This window comes from Vidua chalybeata, chromosome 1, assembly GCF_026979565.1.
Source record: "Vidua chalybeata isolate OUT-0048 chromosome 1, bVidCha1 merged haplotype, whole genome shotgun sequence".
Lineage (NCBI taxonomy): Eukaryota > Metazoa > Chordata > Aves > Passeriformes > Viduidae > Vidua > Vidua chalybeata.
In genome coordinates, this window is record NC_071530.1 from 92,340,168 (window position 1) to 92,353,129 (window position 12,962).

A 12,962-nucleotide genomic window follows, 5' to 3' on the forward strand; every position below is an offset into this window, starting at 1 on the left:
AACATAATGTTAAATAATTTGACACAACTTACATTGTGTCAAATCCTAAATCATTTGCTTGCGTTAAAAGTTTGACTTTCATTGGTTTTGATTAAGAAGACCTGGGGTCTATTTGGTATTAAAGCTGTCAAAAAATTACCTCATTGACTTTGGTGGAAGCTACCAAATTAGAACCAGGATTTCCAAACCTGTGATATGGAATTAAGAAATAATCTATAAAGGACTTGTCTGGGTGAAAAAGGGCCTGTTGTCTGTACTACAGGATCTCTACCTGATTATGCTGTAGCTTTGCACCAGCAGCCAATACCAAGCACAAATGCTGCTGGTTCAGAAGGTAAATAACCTGAAGTGCCTTGCTAGCTTTGCTACTTACAACTCAAATCAGTAAAATTCCTCTGCATGCTGTGGTGGAACAAAAGCATGCCTACAAAACATGTATGCTCAGGTTGAAAAACCCAACTTTATTTGTTTAAGTAGCTAATATAATGAAGCTAGGATTATTACTATCAGTGGAGAATTGTAATGGTTGCACCATCAAACCTAATTTCATGGTTTTGAAAGTGTTAGTAATTTGTTTATTTTTTAAGTAGAGGATCATATGATTGTGATTTTAAGATATTTAAGATGCCAAGTACCTCAAAGCCTCTGTCTAAAAATTTAAATAAGTAGTAAGCTTCTCCAGATCCCTCTGCGGAACCTTCCTGCCCTCAAACAGGCCAACACTCCCATCCAACCTTGTGTCTTGTGAGACTGACTAAGGATGCCCTTGATCCCCTTATCCAGGTCCTTGATAAAGGTATTAAATGGAATGTACTGTGTGACTGAATAAGAAGTATCAGGACAGTCTAATGACTGGCATCTTCAATGCAGCCATAAAGAAAAACATGAGAAAAAAACCACAGAAATGTGATTCTTGTGCCCTGAAACCTTAAGAGTAGAAGACTCATGGAAATCTGACTCTGAACTGTACAAAAGTGTGGCTTGGAGCATCCTGAAAAACAACATGGATCTTCTCTGAAAGAGCCTGAGCTGCCAGTGAGCATGGAAATGACAAAAAAAAGACATGTCTGGACTTTATCAATATTCATCATTGAGAAGGGAGCATGATAGAACCAGGCAACCTTACTCCACTAGCATCTGTTGAGGAGCAGCCTGCACTGTCCATATTTCTTTATATTTATTGTGACATTTTGGTTATAAAACACTATTTTCACACCTGAAAATAAATATGTCCAATAGATCTGGAGACAGACATGCCATAAACCCTATGCTTCAGCCTACAAGAGCATAATAGAAGACCAACAAACATAACAGAGAAGTAAAGAAAGTCCATGAAGGCACCTCCTTAGCAGCAAAGGGTTGAGACAGAAATTTGAACATCAATTATTCATCCATGTCAAGCAGCAAAACTGCAGGAGCAACTGTGAAATGGTCAATAAAGCCCAAGTGACAATTTTAGCAGGGTGCTGCCTAGTGCACAAGTGCTGGTTACTCAGGAAGCAGTGTTGGAGGTGATGGTGGGGTGATGCCTGATTACGTGTCATTAAGAAAGCAAGTCCATATAGAGCCTCCCCCTTAATAGCAAGCATTTAATTCTTCCAGGGATCAGTGAATAGTGTAGCACATGACAGTTACACAGCCATTTGGGATGGGCAATTACCTCCATCATAGTGTAGACTCTGAGTCTGGACTTAAGATTACGAGCACAGCATAGCTTGGGGGAAGAGCAGGAGGTGGCTAACAGCCATGAGATGAATCCTGCAATCAAGGCTATTGCCTAGATACCCACCAGTGATTCATTATTTTTCCAAGTCACCATTTTATTGTGTTTCTCCACCCCATCACCCCATAAACTCTATCTGGATTTGTTGACTGCCAATACAACTTATTTTCCCCTTTTTCTGGTTATGGGTTTGGCCCAGTGTTCCTTAAGTATTCACTAACAGGCTTCAGAAACTGAATGTGCCCCTTTTCTGCCAGAAGGCATGGGGCACAGGGGTTGCAAAAGTACCTGTCTTGGAAAATATTTTGAAAGTGCAAAGTTAAAAATCATTACTGCAGTCAAACTGTTGGAATGTGAAAGCTCAAAGGACAGTAAAGATTGCAAGAATGGGACATATTAAAAAAAAAACCTTAATAAAATTAGACTTTGGTTCTTAGAGCCTTGTCTATCTTCCCTTCAAAGGGAAACAAAGATGGCAAGCAAAATCTCTAATCCAGAAGAAATTATCTTAAACCACCAAAGAAATTATTTGTTTAGATACCTGCTGTGCTCCACTAAAAAGTCTTTGATAAACTGGTATCGTTGTTTATTCTGTTATTGCTGATGAAAGCTATTTGATTATAGCTGTAAAAAATCTCCATAAAATCTTAAATAAAAAACACATGTTGTGGCAGAAGCCTTTAGAAATAAAACATTTTAAACATATTTTGAAGAAAGCCTAATTCCATTGTTTTCTTTCAAGTTGAAAGGGGAAATACTGGGTTGTTCCAAGACTCAAGAGTTCCAGATACACTATTTACTAGTAATTAGGTTCTTGTTATCCCATATTTCTCTCCATACATAAAGCAGAGTGACTATACCCACTAGGAAAAAAAATAAAAGCAATTGTTCCTGATTTTCCATTAACATTGCACTCAGGAACAGTATTATTCACACATATTTTGGTGATTCAGATTATTCTGGTTTGTATTATATAAAGCAGAGGTTGCACAGTGCAAGGTGTTGTCATGACATGGAAAGTGGCTTTCAATAGCTGAAAAATATATTTTGAGAGCAAATAAAGCGGTCAGATTCATAAGTCAATATACAAAGAACAACAACCACGGTTTGCTTCTTCTTGGAAGGAATCAGAAATGTGATATTTAGTTAAAATCCCACAGTTCCTACTAACCAACATGGTGAATTTGGTTGAACAACATAAAAACCCACTTTTCTTCATGTGCCATAGCCACTGAATGAGGACCTGAGCCAAACTCAGTCCTCAGAGAACATTCCCGACAAGCCCTGAGGAAAACTCACCCTCTTACTCTAGGGCAGACGTGCCCATAAATGAAGCGTGGCAAGTAAATTCATATTAACATGCACTTAATCATCCAGTTAATGATCTACTTTAAGTATGATCCAGATAAAATATCTCTCCTGTATTCAGAGGGAATGTAACTCCTGCCTACCCTGCAGTAAGCAGAGCATATTTAGCAATAGCAGTCTCTCATAACCTGCCCCAAATTGTGTGCCAGTGTTCTCTCCATGTACTCACAGCACATACTGTTTGAGGATACTCAATTATTATAACTTGTGGGCATATCATGTACACGCAACAAAACGTAGACTAAATATAGGAGACCCTCATTAAAATTTATCTACTCACCATATTTATCATTTACTGTACACCCCATATTTCCTATTCATTGAGAATGGAAATGGCTGCAAAATAACACCTGACAGCCAAACATCTTGTTTTGGCAGTAGCAGTAACTAATCAGATGCCTCTGTAGTACTGGCTTTGAAATCTAAAATTAAAATCTTCTGAAATACTTAGAGGAAGGAAAGCAGGGTGCCAGTTTCCATTCCATAGACTTGAGTAACTTATGGTATTGGATCTCATACTAAAATGGGTTTTAATTTAATAGTATTCAGCAATTATTTGCTGGAGGCTAGTATTTAATTTACATTTACATGCATCTCAGGGCTGTCATTAAAACACAGTTTTTACACCATGAATACTATCCTATCCAAAACAACTGTACATATGTAATCTTAATCACATAGGAATTTCCAAGGACCTCAGTGTATAAAAGACATTATTACATCATGTGTTTGAAATGCAGATCTATCTGGGATGGATCACTGGGCTCTAGCTGGTTCAGTAGTTCACAGCAGCATTAATTCTTCCTTAAAATTAATGGATCCAATTCTCAGTAACAGCATGGCCCCTTTATGCTGCTCTGCCAATATAAAGCCAGCCTAAAGGGGATAAAAATACATAGAAGGGATAACTTTTGCTGACACGGTGTGTGTGCAGAACACAGAGTTGAGGAAGTAGGATAAACTAAAATATCCTAGAATATTCTCAGTTCAGATGAGAAACCAGGAAAGCTCATGTTGACATCCTCAAAATATGGGCCAAGTTAAATAAACCTAAAAGTGAAAAAGAACTGTGAACTGGAGTTCACTGGTAATTTCAAGGATGCAAGCAAGTGTGCAAGGTTGAGTTGCCCAAATGGGCACTGACTGTGACTGTCACGACTGCCAGTCTTGCTCTTGCAAGAAGTGTTCACGAGTGGTTCTTGAAAGACTTGCACCAAGACAGAGTGTTTGTTCAAAGCTGCCACAAATCATCAGCCCAAATATATCATCAAAGTGAATAAATTACAGCCAGAAAAAGAGCAGCATTTTTTCACTCACTTCTAGTAGAAGTCCACCTTCTTGTACAGCAGTCTTGTTAGATATATTGTCTTCTTTTATCGTTTGGCCAACTTGCTTCTTAAAGTGCTTTTCTTGAATGGCTGTTGGAAAGAGTTGTCATCAATTTAGAAATCATAACGATTAGGGTCACGACTAAACTTGTTGTTTAGGCATTTAACATGCATTGAATTTAATTGGTAGTTACTGTCTTTGTGGTCTGGATCTTGGTTACTGACAACTTTCTTTTCTTTTTTTTTTTCTCCTTGTGCTGGAGATTGATACATATTTTGCAGTCCAGATGTTTTTTATATGAAATATCTATCACATTTTTTATTGAACATATTTTTTCCATTAGTCTACTCTACATAAAGCAACAACCAAAACCCACAGGAAAGAAACAAAGAAAGTTAGCAAGTTGTTTTGTTTATAAAAATATGTATTATGACAATACAGAGAAATGTCTATATAACTCAGAAGAAAAGGGAGTGAATAAGTTTCTTATTTTCAGTGCTGATCTCCTTGACATCAGATTTTTTTTTTGTCTCACTTTACCCTGTTCATTTCTACAAGTTTCAGCCTAACTGTAAGATTCAAGGGAATGTTCTTAAACTGTTTCATTTTTACACAGAGTTTTAAAGTTTGTTTTTATCATGTCATTTACTCCATGAAATTAATGAATATTTCTCATTATAGATTAAAATTTCATATATTTTTCCCAATCATGGGGAAAAAAGTTTATATCCAATTAAGCTTTCATGGGAAACTTAGCTGGTGAGTGCTCTTCCTTCACATTGCTTGATCTCAAATGTCTTTGAATGCTCAAATTCTTCCTATCAATCACTGAAAGAATCACACTACAGAAAAATCACTGAAATACAACCCCATTTCTGGGGATAATGAAAGAACTTTGGAGAAGGCTGACATTACATGATTATTGGGCTTCAGCATCATTTAGGGAATACAACAGGAATGTGTCTTTATCACTTGGTCAGTAAAAATTAAGTCAACTTCACTCCTACATCCAGAGAAAGATCCTGGTAGCAAACAGAGATGCAGTTTTCTGGTTTTTCTCCTTTTCATGGAGAGAATGGGAGAGGAGAGCATCCCAGTGATATTATCTGGGATGTTTGATACACATCTTCCCTTCCAGCCAAAGGGGAGTGGGAACAGCCACAGCCAGAAATTATTAATAAAACAAAAAACACCCCTCTGAAAAAAAAAGCCAAACCCACAGCAAAAAAGCCCAAAAAACACCACCAACAATCCAACCGATCAAAAATAAAACCTCCCCAGCAAAAAAGGGTTTATATGGCAGGAATAGTTTGTACCAAACCAGAATAAGAATAGGAGAGAAACAGCAAGCCTCTAAAAGCCCTGAGCCCATGCAAGAGTTCCTTAACAATTTAACAGCCTAGTAAGGGACCGTTGCAGGATACATCAGCATTTTACAATAAACAATGGCAACTCATAACCACACCAACTGAATATTTGTGATGGTTTTTAGCTTACATTGTAAATATTTGCTGCAAGTGATAATGTCGGTCATTAACCCAAAGCAATTATCTCAAATGTATAATTAGATGTAATAAATCCCTCCCCTGGGCATGGGAAAGCACATCAGGAAAATCCCAAGCTGCTTTAAACAGATCGCTACCCATATTTTCCAGCCAAAATAATTTTGAGAATTCAGACTTGTAACCTAGGCTGCTGTGAATAGACTATACAGATTCTTAAATCTGCATTTTCATTTTGGTGTACCTTTTAAGCTAATAGAAAATGGTTGCTTTTTCCCCCCCGATCAGCTAGGCCTTCTGCTAGGCCTGTCTATACGAACAAACATAGAATCATAGGCTCATTTAGGACCTCGTTGATCATCAGGTCCAAGCACTAACCCGGCACTGCCAAGTCTGCCACTAAACTATGTCCCTAAGTGCCACATCCACACGTCTTTTAAATATCTTGTGACAACAATTTTTAAAAGCCCAACCCCTATTCCAATGGCCTCTTCCAGAGTTTCCCTCCTCAAAAAAGATGTTTTTGTAATTACTGACATGGTGGTTTGTGGTCTTTGCTCAGGTTAAAGGACAGACAGGGAGGGGTGAGAGGAAACGAAGGTTTATTTCTTTGATGCGCTCATTTGGTGTTGTGAAAATTCCATCCGTTCGAACTTCATCGTTAGTGGAAACTATTATTTTATCCAACTGAGCGGGCCAGAGCTCCCTGCCTGCTTGTTAGCCTTCAGGCTCATACAAACACTGCAGCAGAAGCACAAGAGATGTTTGTTCTGCAACTCGTCTGGCTACTATAAATTCCATCTCCAAATGGAAAGCATTCTAATGTTATTTTGCCAGTTAGAGTTACCCATATGTTAGGCCACACACATCCATTTCGTACACTGCCCTTCTCACTGGCCTGACTGCAAGGAGACCCACTGCACCATCAAAGAAAGACAAATAACACCATTGCTCCAAGAAGCGAATGCTCCTCGGAGATGGGAACCTTTACTCCTTGCACCCGAGGCAGCAGAGCCATCACTCATTGCTCACTCTCCTTCTGCCTCCCCACGCTGGAAATACTTGATTAATCCACCCACTGCTGGGTGGATATGCAGTGATATCTCAGAAGAGAGCTGCTGGTGGTAGCCTGTCACCTGGAGAAAGCAGAGCAGGACAGGCAGAAAATCACACAGATCCTGAAAGAAATGAGGAGGAGGAGGAAATGCAAGACATGACAGGCAGATGAGGGAATCTTGCAAGATGTTATCTGACTAGGCAGAAAAACAGGGAAAAGAAAACAGAAGAGTTTAACAATACCCCTGTCACCACCAAGAATCATGAGAGAGAACAGGACAGCAAGTTTTGGTTAGGATGGGTGGCTTGATAGAAAAGACCCTGATGCCAAGACAGCTGTGATCAAGCTTAGACATCTCATAAAATGGTGTCCCTCTGGAGCAACAGTGAAGCCTATGATGAAAACAAATGCGAACTTGAAGAATGCAGGAGTACTGTCTCTGGTGGGCAGGGAGGAGCAAATTGTCTGAAAATAAAGCTGAAAAATAAAAAACAGCAAAGGATGACTCAGTGACCTGAGGGGGAAACACGCTGCTGGAGTTCCCATGTATCAAGAATGGAGCAAGAGAAAAGCTGATATTGCAAGCAGTCTAATGAATGCTGCTGGCTGTAAAAAAGAAATTATAGAGAGTTTTAGCTTTATGGAGCTTTAGACTTTCTGTGGGAGAGGCAACCCTTTTGATGGTCAGCACGGAGAGCTCATCCACCAGGTTCAAAACTGGCAAACTCAAAAGATGGGAAGTGGTAACACCCAAGACTGTTTTCTGAGCACGATGTATCGAGCCTGCACTTCCAGAACATGAAACAAAACAGAAGATGGAGCTGTTCTGCCAAAGAAGATGAATGAGCATATTGATACCATAGAATGATAAATACCAGAGATACATGCACCAGGGCTGACAGTTTTGCAAGGTCATGCGATCTGGTGTGCATGGTGCAATCCCATGCAACATTAAAAGCCAACAAGTCTGGAAATGCTGGGTCCTACAAAGGACAACACTGTGGAAATATACAGGGCAAGGGGACAGGGGGCTAGGAAGAAGAGGAGGGAGAAAAAAAAAAAGAAATAAAATGGCCAATGCAATTTCCTGGAAGACAGGTCAAAGACCTGAGGATATTTTTTCAATTTCTAATCTGAAAGCAGTGAAAAGAGTGGAAACCAAAAAAAAATAATGTAGAGTTAGAATTGACAATTAATGGAGAAAAGAAATCCACAGAAGAGACTATAAGATTGGCTGAATGATTATGGGATGGTCTCAGATAGTGCTGTTGAACCTTTCACAGCTGCACTATCTCTGCCCAGGACAATGTACAAACCAGAGACCTCTTTCAAGCCTCCAGTTCTCATGTGATTTGCAAACATCTTGGCTTGAAAACCAAATCTGGAATATTGTAAAGAAAAGAAAAGGTGCCTAACGCAGTCTACAGAAGCATTATGAAACCAGCCGTTCCCTTTGCCCCAGAAATAACAGAACATTTATTCATTGCAGGATACTCTTTAGTTCAAAGGGATGGAGATTTCAGGAGTCTCACAAAACCATACTTTTTAAACCCATGGGATTACATTCTCCGGAGTGTTTCTGTACCTCATCCTGCACAGCCTTCATTCTTCAGAAAATAATTAGCAAAAGTAGATGCTAAGTTAGGCTGTGTAACAGACTTACATAGGGGCAAACTGTGCCCCAGGTGCCTGCATCAAGCAACAGCACAGGTAAAAAATGATCAGTGAAGGGATGCTGCTTCTGAACTGAGCACCCTGCCTGGGTTCATTTGGAGGGTAGGAAGGGGACCATACAATTTTCTTCAGATTCAGACTGGTGAATCAGTTTCAAGCTCTCCTGCAAGGACTACTGGTTCTCTCCAATGATGCCCAGGGGATAAGTTGTTTCTTAAAAGAGGTGGATGAAAATACCCGAATCCACAGTGCAGGTTGAGTGACAATGCTTTAAGCATGCAAACCTTACGTTTGGTAACTGTTACTTGGAAGGAAGTGAGAGCGGGGTCTCTCTTCCTGGATCTTCTAGCTGCAGGAACAATCAGCTATGCGTGTTACTCTGAATACTAAGAAAACAAAACAAATCGACTCGGAAACACTCAGTATGAGCAATTCTGCTTAACAAATCTAAAGCCATGAACTGAAATGGTCTGTTTCCTCTGGCTGTGTTACAGAGAACACTGAGTGACAATTAGGATGGGGGTCATTAGATGAACACTGAAATGAAAAAATACACGGCATAAGGAACTGTTGTTATACATGGCCAAACAACATGGAAAGGACGGCTGCACAACACACAGGTAGTACAAATGCTTTGGGAAAGAAATCAGCACCAAAATGCATAAAAGCTGAATAAAAGCTGTACGGTGCTTGGTCCTGTTGCGAAGGCTACCAGAACACCAGATGAAATTAAGCTAGCAGTAATGCAGAGTTTTGCTTCTCAACTTAGCGGTTTTCTCAGTCTGCTTCTTCTTAAGAGATGCTTTGAAATCTGACTTCCCTTTGAAGTTTCTCGAGTACAGCATGACATTTATTTAAGGTACAAACCGAACCCTTTTGCTTTCCAGATCCCATCCGCTCTTTCTTCCAGAACCACTGTTCCCCTTTCCCAGCGAGCCTCATCCATTTCCCCCCGTGCGAGAGGGGCATCAAAGAGATGCCACCGCCGGGCTGCCCTCCTCTCCCCGGGGCTGGTGGGGCCAGCTCGCCCCCCTGAGCCCCCAGCCGGTGTCCCACCGCGTCCGGAGAGCCCTTTTGAAGGCAGGCGAGGGGGAGGAGAAGTCCCCGCTGCGGAGGAGGCAGAGTGCTGACTAACCCCGGCCCCGCTGTCACGCAAGCCTCGCCGCCTGTCAATCTCCCGGCGGCTCTGACAGCGGCCTGGCCGCCGTTCAAACCCTTGCGTGCGAGCAGACGAGCCACATTACCCTATGAAGTATTTCATAATAACAACAGCTGTTAAATATTGATGACTCCTGGCAAGCGCTGAATGCTTTTCGAGAAGGTTAAGCCTTGGTGTAATGGAACCTAATTCCTCATTATATACTGTATCAGATATCTGGAAGTTGCCTAAAAAAAGCAAAGGAGCTTAGAGTAAAGGATCAGAAAAATAACTCTCGTGCAGCAGGGAGAAGGGAGAGAGCCCGCTGTGCGAAGGGTGAAGAGTGTTTCCCCGAAGTCAAATCCCTTCACAAACAGTAAAATACCCTGCTGGAGCGATCGTCAATACGGTCGGTTTCACTATATTTCCACTGGAGGGTTTTGTGTTTTTAGAAATTATTGCAGATCAGATAAACTTTCTAAAACAGTGATCCAGCTGCCAGTGCTCCGTGTGTGTGTGTAAAAGTACATGTGGGAATTATTTCTACAGAAATATAGGGGGAAAACTTCCTTTAGTTTCTCTGCAAACATCAGCTCTGAGAGATCTGGCTCATTAGAAAATGTAGTGGTGATATGTCAATCTATTAAGGATGAAATCTCAGACAAGGTTTCCAGCAGGCAAAAAAATGGAAAAGGATGAGCCTCTTGCCTTGGGGAAGTCCTGGTGTGCTTTCTTACAATTCCCAGAAAAAAAAATCCGCCATCTTCTTCACTCTGCCCTCTAAAACCCGTCAGTCTTATCTTTTCCCTGATGATCTAACTGTCGAGCAAGGTTGTGTCGGGAACCGAATCAGTTTGGGGTTGGGATTCATGATCGACAGAGTCCTTGGGGGATGGACCTGGTGTGATGCCAGGGCAGGCAGTACTGAGTAGTCCAGCAAAAAGGCAGCATTAGAATCCAGGTGCAGGTGAAAGAAGAAACACAAACTGAGGACTTCTTACAGAGGTGACTAAGTCAGGGTATTTTTTTTTCTTGCATGTGAAAAAGAGATCTGTGTACCTTTGGGAAATAAAGTTTACATGAGGCAAGCTGAGAAGCTGAAAAGAATTGCTTGCAAATGTTCAGTTGTGCTGCAGTGCAAGGAGTTCTGTGAAGCTTTAGGAAAGTGGTTCACCTGTAGGGAACCCAGGTCTGTTAACTGAGACAGGATAGGGAATCACAAAAACTTAGGAAGCTGTAGGGATGGGACATTTGAAGGTCATCTGGTCTACCTCACCCTGCTCAGAACAGAGATAACTTCACTTAAGCAGGTTCCTCAGAGTTTTTGAGTATTCCCAGTAATGGACATTTCTCATTCCCTCCAGGAAAACTTTCATTATTTAATTAAAAACAGGATTGATTTTGTAAGATAAGGAGTTCCTTAATGTTTTAGGTGAATGAGCATTAGGGTAAATTCTTCCTGTGCCCACAATTATTTGTTTGCAAATGTGTAGAATAATTTAAGAAATGCTGAGAATAGTGAAGTGGCTTTTATAAAAAGTGTATCTATATGGAGAATATGTAGAATAATTATTAACTCTTCTTCTGTTTTTTGCTGGTTTTCTGTATCTCATAAGAAATCACACTTGTACATCAAGTTTAAATGTAGCCTGGGACTATACCTTCTCCCCATCCCATAATTTCTGAGGGATCACAGATCCAAAGAAAAGCTCCATGTAAAACAAATTTTGTGCTAACTATACAAACAATAGACTCAAAAGAACCTGTCTAGAAAACACATTTCTTCTCTGTAGCTTACTGTTGCAACCTTTCTTTCTTCATATGACTCAACAGATGATCTCCCCAACAGACAGCCCCACATTGTGCCTTGGCAAAGGAGATATTTTAGAGATCTGTTTGCATCACTGTGAGAAAATATTTGAGCTATCAGTTGGTCTGGTAGACTATATTGGCTACAAGACTGCTGAAGACATGTAGTCCTCTGAAATTATACCAGGGTATAAGACTTATTCCAAGTAACAGTCTTCCTGTTTGTCTTCACAATTCCATTTTATTTTCTACTACATTAAATATGATGATTTGATCACGGAAACTTATTGATTTATAGGTTCAGTCCTGGGGCCTTAATTTTATCTGTGTACTATTCCATTCTTTAATTAAGCTTTAATACGTTAGCTTGTCTGAATATTTGCTTGCACACCCTTCTGAATAAACACATAAAAGATAAGTAAAAATGGGTTATTCTCTCGAACCACAAAATGGATTGCAAGCCTGATTTATCATCAACCTTGAGTAAGAAATCTGCAGACTATTTATTCCAGTTTCAAATCAATACCCACATCACAGACAAAAAGTTAAGATGATTCCAACACTTCTTCCTTGCACCTTTAAGTTTTTAAATTACATGTCTGTTCATCAGAATCATGATATCCAGCCTAAGTTTAGAGTAGAAAAAAATTTCAGAGAACTCTTCTGTATTTAGAAAGTCTGCTTAACATTGCTTAGTTCCAGAGTTAAGGACCTCAGAATGTACAATGAATGTAGTTTAATATTTTCATTTGTGACTTCACCAAACTGATCCACAATTAGCCTTAACTGTATTGCAGTGTGTTCTGACCTGTTACTTCCTGGTTGCTTGAGTGGGATCTCAGCAAATCCCACTGATCATGATCTTTATACATATTCAGAGGAGCAGCACATCAGGACACATTGATTCTAGGATCTGTGGAGCACCTCACCTATCAAAAATACTTGAAGCGTTTCCCTATTCTTCCAAATATCCATCATAACAGCTTCTTGTCTGAATAACTGTTCATCTTTTCCCTTGTACAGATATATTTTAAAAAATGGGTTCTGTATATCCTCTGAATTCCTGGTGTTTTCTCTCTCTGTGGCCCAAGAATGTTGTCCTTGTTTGATATGGACATATCAAACATACTATTCTGTTGTCATTAGACCATTTTTTCAGGATTTATTCTCCTGATAAAAATAATATATCAGTGGATACTGATGTCCACAGCAGAGGCAGTTGCCCTTTGAGGAAAGGCTAAAATGGTTAAAAGTCACAGGACTTTTACTGAGAAGGGCCAGGGGAAATACAACAGAGGTTTACAAAATTATAAGGGCAGTGGATAAACTGAATGCAGAACTGCTGTTTGCCCAACCCCACAA

General features: G+C 40.0%; 1 protein-coding gene across 1 annotated transcript in view; it reads right to left on the minus strand.

The window, feature by feature from the left end:
- Positions 1–12,962, minus strand: part of AHRR (aryl hydrocarbon receptor repressor) — an 81,028-nt gene that overhangs the window by 22,667 nt on the left and 45,399 nt on the right. Inside the window, exon 4 of the mRNA XM_053966044.1 lies at positions 4,409–4,509. Within this exon, the coding sequence (XP_053822019.1) occupies positions 4,409–4,509 (101 nt within the window). The remainder of the gene's footprint in view (positions 1–4,408; positions 4,510–12,962) is intronic.